General features: G+C 38.3%; 1 protein-coding gene across 1 annotated transcript; it reads left to right on the top strand.

Annotated features, from left to right (window-relative positions):
* On the top strand, positions 1–5191 carry LOC101861032 (ARL14 effector protein-like). The gene is made up of 3 exons (XM_005096482.3): positions 1–795; positions 3296–3411; positions 4092–5191. Exons 1-3 carry the CDS (start codon positions 517–519, stop codon positions 4309–4311), a joined length of 615 nt encoding a protein of 204 aa, XP_005096539.1. The 5' UTR covers positions 1–516; the 3' UTR covers positions 4312–5191.
* The last annotated feature ends 1683 nt before the right edge of the window (positions 5192–6874 follow it).

The raw sequence follows: 6874 nt of genomic DNA, 5'->3' as shown, positions 1-6874 counted from the left end.
ACTGTCTCCTATTTGTTTCGAACAAAAAAATATAAAATGTGTACTTCAATGCTTCTTTATATTGGTCTCTGCCATAGAGTTACCCCTTTTTAAACTCGCTTGACTCACCGTGATGCACTTCATAAACAATAATGCTCAATCCACGTTATCTTTGACGGAGTAATGACCATTGACCAAGTTTCGTTTTAGTTTTCAGTTTTCTTTCAGTGCCATGGAGCTTTGAGAATGAGATCCGTCTCGTCTCTTTCAAAGAAAAAAAAAACAAACCCTAAACAAACATCAACAATAAACAGTGGAACGACCAGATCAAGATTATGAATGGCAAGCAGCAAGTGTTATAATTGTGCTTCATATTTATATTACTGGGTGTGATCCAGTGAGTCGAGTCGATGCCTTTTTTAATGATCCGAAAATAATCAACAATCATAATGGCATTGTGACATTGTCATCATAGTACTATTCATTGGAGGGTGCATCCAAGTTTCCAAGTTCGAATCAAGAGATCCCAGGCTAATCATGACGTCCATGTTATCTCGGTCAAGTTCCCCACCAGTACTAGAAATCAGTGACTCCAACTCCAGCAATGATTGTAATCATGTCAGTAATGAAAATGAAAACAATAGCAAATCATCATTTGGAAGTTTGGGTGCTCAGAATTCATCAACCTTGGGAAACAGGACCTGTGGTACCGAAGAAAAAGAGACTACTGCACAAGGACAAACTGAGCCCGATTCACAGTCAGAGACGTCTACCCAAAAGTCCGTTACAACACCAGCAGGAGAAGGAAGTGAGGATGTAAGTATCCCCGGACATTGAAGTGTGTGCAGTGATATTTTCGCCGATTTTGTAGTTTTGTTCGTTAAAGTTAAAGTCAAGAGTAGGGGTTTTTCAGAGCCCCCCTGACCTAATAAAAATAGGGGGGGGGGTTTCAGGGGGGCATGCCCCCCTGAATTTTATCCTAATTTGATGTTAGGTTTTGCATCCCTGCTCTTTGTGTTGCCTTATTTCAAATAGTATTTGGTCATCAAGACTTCTGGATTTCTTCTCTGGATGTAAACAAATGGATCGTGGACTTTAACGAAAGGAACTACAAGATCAACATATTATTTTCTACTCTACATACTATGCGGCTGGGTATCAGTTTTCACATGCTGTCGAATCTAACCAGATGGCCACCTGTCGAAGACAACTACCTAAGCGACCACTTCCCAACCCCACCCCCCTCCTTTGCGTCTTTTTTTTATGGCTGCCGTTATTCTCACCCGGTCTGAGAATGCAATGAATTTTTATTCTTAGGCCTACCTGGGTGTTGAGAATGGGTAGGCTAATAGGATATAATATATGATAGAAAATAATTTGTGCATGTAAGAGTGAACGTTCGTGAGTGCTGGCCGATTTTTTTAGGCTCCCGTGGGGATTGTTATTGTTTCATTATTTTAAATCTTGAGAGTATGCACGCATATCTTCACCAAAACCCTAGACAAGTGTATTCTAAATTCAGAAAGGAATTCACTTGCCAGAGTAGTGTGTATGTTTTAAAAATAATGGCCTTACTGAAAGCTGTTTAAATGAAATAATGTTAGTATAATAATAATAGTTTGTCATTGTAATGTTAGAATTGGCATTTGTTTACAACACAAAAAAACATGTTTTTAATTGTTATCCCTAACAGAACCCACGATTATTTTTAGGGCATGCAGTGCCTTGACCCTAGGCTTATTTTTTTCTTAATTTTGATTGGTCAGACTATTCAATAGTAAAATTTTCCAGTACAGAACCAATAAATAGCAACAAAGGGTGAAGCTGTTTGCTCAAAAAAAGGTTTTCCCCCAAACGCGCATTGGAGTTTGAGTCCGAATAGCCATGGGAGGCTAAATAATAGCCACTTCGATCCATGATAGCCAGGCAGATACATGTATCTCTGTGTTGTCATAAATCATATTCAGTTCCTGATGTTGTGGACAAAACGTCATATATAATCAATTCACCTGTCATTACTGTTAGCTAACCCCTTGAACTGCTCGCTGACCAGCATCAGGTAATTGGACTTGGTCCCTCCCACTGTTTACATGTTGACAGGTTAATAACAAATTATAAGCAGTTGATGAGTGAGGCATGTGAACTGTCATTATCCATTAGCCCCTCCCACAAACTGAATTATCCTCCGACCACACTCGAATTGTAAGTTAGATTACTTATTTTTACCTAGTTGATAACAATGGCTGTCAACATGAACTTGCAACAGACATGTTCCTCATTATAAATTTGCCCAGTGGTAGCCACCAATAATGACCCTTTTATTTGTTTTTCCACTGTACTTGGCCTTCCACGTCTGGCTGACACATTTCGTTTTGTTTTACTCTTTCTCTTTGTGTTCCTTGATCTATATTCTACTGAATACTTTGTAGACTTTAATACTCACAGCAGCAATGAAATCTCCCGTTCTGTCCTACTTTCAAAAGAAAGAAAAACAAACATTTAATGGGTTTCACTACAATTTTCTACTCTTGCAACTGCCCCTGGTTGGGACCTCAGAAGGGAATGATTTGTTTTCTTCATTATTATCAGTCTTTCCCAAGATGTCCACCTACTTACTATTACATAAGACAACCACTTTAATCCTCAACAGTAGGTGGCTGTCTTGGACAATTTAGACTACTTGTTTTCTGTACCTTGTTTTGATCTCACTCTGGGAGGATTTTGTTGACGTTTTAAGACTTTGCATGTGGCTGCTGCTGCTTTGCAACTCACCAAAAACTTTACTTAAACCCCCTCTCTGGTTTTGTTTGTTTTTGGTGGGGGGGGGGGGGGGGGGTGTCCTGCTTGCCAAGTTATGGATATTACTGAAAATAGTTTGAAAATATTTTTTATCACATAGTGAAAGTCAGGTTTTTTTGTTATCATTTTCCAATACAGAGCAGTGTGCGTTTTAAGGCCCTTGAGTACAGGTTGTGACCTTAGTGCTCAGGATGGTATTTTCGCAGTAGGGCAGAAAATATAATATAATTTCATAAGTTTTTCACATAGAAATGTCACCAGCAAAACAAGAAAGTACAGAAAAAAATAATATTCAATATCTAATCATAATATAATAAATATTACACAATACAGAAGTATCATTGTCGGCAACTCTGCAATTCCTTGTTTTGACAGTATTTAGGTTGGAAACACATTTGAGTTTCTCCAACAATTTTTTTTCCCGCATTGAAAGTTAATGTAAATTTATAATAGCTATGATATGTGTTAACCTGAAGTAGAGAAATGTTTATTGAGTTTGTTGTCTTTTTCTTTGCAGACATTAGAACTGAAAAAGTTGAGTCTTGACCAGCATGGAACTTTTATGGTTGACTTTGATCCGGAAAGGTCACAGCGAGAGATGCGAAAGATGAACAGGCGGCTTCATACAAAAGAGTAAGTGTATTTCATCTCAACTGTTGTGTTACTTGTTACTTGTTGGTATATATTTGTGTTGATGAAAATGAAATTTTTAGCCTCTTAATTAACATAAGAGTTAAAGTATTAATCTTTGAATGGGGAACAAATTTTGAGACTTTAAAGGAAGCAAGTTACCTGTCAGGTCCATTCAGTTATGATGTCAGAAGCAGAATTCACTCAACTTGACTGATTTGAAAGCCTATTTATTAATTAATAGCTAAAAGGGATACCCGTCAGTCAAATGCAGTTTGGATCGGTCAGCTCAGGTAATGACTTTGGCTATTGCACACTTCTAATCAAATAGACCTGTGCTTTGCTTTGTCAAATTTGACCTGTAAGTCCAATAGGGCTAATTATGGCATTCCAAGTGCAAGGAAAAAAGATATAACCTAGCAATGAACAAAACTGGAATTGACATTACCTATAAAATCAAATGCATTTAATTTTGGCGATTTTATCAAATTGTGCCCCGATGGTAGCTTTTTACCCATCTAGCTCTTGAAAGAAAATCTGGCCTCCCTCAACTGAATTAAACGATCAAATAGGGCTAGGGCTTTGACGAAACTTTCAGCAATGTATACTGTGTAGTAGTAGTAGTAATTACTGATTCCAGAGATTTGGCTGTCTTTTTATGTTATGTTTTTTTGTGTTTTCAGGTCCAAAAAGAATCAAGCCTATGATAGTCAGGGCATCCTATTGGAGAATGGTCTGGACCTATGTGACTGCTTGGACAAAGATTGCCCCGGCTGCCATTTCCCCTGCCCAAGATGCAACTCCGCCAAGTGTGGCTCAGATTGTAGATCAAATCGCAGATACATAATTGATTTCATTGAGGTTGAAGGGATGGATAGTATGTATTCTTTTCCCACATCCTAGGTTTCATTTTGCAGTCAACTCAGACTGGCTTTTCAATTTTTTAGTTATTTATACAGTAAAACCCTGATAAAACGAACTTCACAAGTGCAGAGAATGTCTCTATGTTTTAAAGCAGATTTCATTTTAAGCTGAGTGCTTATGAAAAGAACCAAAAAAGGTGAGGTGACTCCTTTCTAACTGTTCAGATCAGATGCTAGACATTGGGTAACCAATTTTTAGTCATTAATAACATATATGCAGAGCTGCCAGTCTTTAAAACAAAGGGAAACTTTATCTTCATCAGTTTTAGACAGATGTCCTGACCTCGCAGAATGAGGTTGAAGGGAGGTTGTAGCTGTTCACTTGATTCGTTTTGAAAGCTACCACTTAGTTTCAGAATGAAAACAAATTACGAAACATGGAACTGATCAATTATAGCTTCATATGAGAAGATAGCTTGAAATATTTTTTTAATATGACGTTTCCATTAAATTAGGGATTTAGCTTCCCTGTGTCTCGTCTATATGTCCTGCAAAACAAAGCCACATTCTCACCACCCGCCGCACAAGGAAAGTAGGAAAGTCTCTTGGATGCATGTTGTGTGAGGCATATTGACGACGGTGGGCTACTGTGAGCAACAAAATAAAAAGTAAAGGAGAGAATCAGTATGGAGGTGTGACAAAACAGACAAAACCCCTTTCTTGTATCCTGATCTATGGGATTTTTGATAGTGTGAAGGGAAGTTGCAACATACAGAGAATAAAGAGCGGGGGGAAGGGGATTTGAAATCATTTCATGTTTACGGGAATTTAGAGTGAAACAGGTTCGTGTTAAGGTTTAAAAGTATCTATTAAATACCTGCTGTATATTTATCTGATTGCAGTGCAGACTAAGTTTGTTCTAAGAATTTATGCTCATGGTGCAATGCTTGTTTTTCGTCTGGGACATGTACGTTTTTATAGCGATCATCAAGCTGCAAATGTTTTCCATTAGAGCTAAATTTGTCAACTTGTCAATGCCTATATTTGATCCCTCTCTCTCTCTCTTGCCCTTTTTAACTCCCAGTGGAGCATAGGCCATCAACAACATTTCTCCAGCTGAAGCCTGTCCTGTGCATCGTTTTCTAGCTGTTTCCATGATGTCCCCACCTTTTCCATTTCCGCTAGTACCGCTCGCCTTCATGTCATCTTTGGTCTTCCATTCTTACGTTTTCCTTGTGGTTTCCACGTCAAAGCCTATCTGATGATGCTTGTCGGGGGTCTCCTCGCGGTGTGCCCAATCCATTTCCTTTTCTTCACCTGTATGTCTTCCTTTACTGGCCTTTGGCTTGTTCTTTCCCACAGTTTGATATACTAGGGTAATTTTGTCCTATCACCTTAAAGTCGTTTGAAAAATTATTTGTTTGTTGGAAAAATTATTTGTGAACATTTGTTTGTTTGTTCATATGAGGTTCATTTCCCTTTTTCACACAATTTAGGGTAATCTGAATGACAGCAGAGTTGCTGTTTTGAAGATAAATGGATGCAGTAAAGACTCTACTGTAATGTTTATATTCACTTCTGTCATTTATTGTACTTACTGTCTTGTAAGCACAATTTTGAGATTAGAAAGGGAAAAAAGATTGTTGTCATAATCTCCATCTCTTTACACTTTACAGTCTTGGGTTTATTATTTTTGCTTTTTACACCATATACCTCTGCTTAATGAGGTATCATTCTCGTAATTGCAATTTGGCATCCATAAATTTTCATCTTACATGATACATGTAGTGTTGACATGATTTTTGTAGTTTCTGTGTTTATTGATTCATTGTGATTTATTACTTTTGGGTACCGTCAAACACCCCCCCCCCCCTTCCACATTGTACCTCTAGCCCCACTTATCGCCAGGTTTTGCCAATGTACATAAAGGAACACCTCTATGTAAAGATAGTCTTTCCGCCTTCACACTGCCATCTGCAACTGTCTCAGTTGTAGTCCTTATTAAACTAATGTAAATTTGCCCCACTGTACCGCCAGCGGATTGGCCGCCAGGGGTACAGTACACACCACGCCACACTCCACCTGCACAGTGGCTGCTTGATGATCTCTTTCCCACGCATATATCTGCAATCTCTGCCTATTTTTAGGCACTTGCTGATTTTCTTTTGATTTTTGCTGATTATGAAATGCTATTAGTCTAACGCCTTGGCCAATATTTAAAAAAATTAGAATGAAGTTTAAAAGTCGCCAGGAGAAACTTTAAAGGAGCTGCTACAACCCGGCCTGAGAGCAAATCTACATGATACATCTAACGCGACCCAAGAATTGATGAGTATCGGGTTTAAAAAACCTGTACGTCTACAGGGTCATTGATACATGCAGCCCAGCTTCTGATCCTAGCTTCTTTCAATTTGAATTTACCTAAAGTTTTGCTAGAGCTATACTCATGTAGGCCTAATTGGTTGCTAGTGTTTTTCCCTACACATGGCTATCATGCAAGACAGAGCTAGACGAGGCAAGATTGACAAAGATTGACTGTACTCATTTGTTTAACCTTACTGTGTTGAAAGGAGCGTTAACTTTTACAGTGAATAAATAACTCA

The sequence above is a fragment of the Aplysia californica genome, unplaced genomic scaffold (assembly GCF_000002075.1).
Source record: "Aplysia californica isolate F4 #8 unplaced genomic scaffold, AplCal3.0 scaffold00130, whole genome shotgun sequence".
Taxonomy (NCBI): Eukaryota; Metazoa; Mollusca; class Gastropoda; order Aplysiida; family Aplysiidae; genus Aplysia; species Aplysia californica.
Note: the sequence above shows the minus strand (reverse complement) of the source record. Positions and strands in the feature narration are given on the sequence as shown.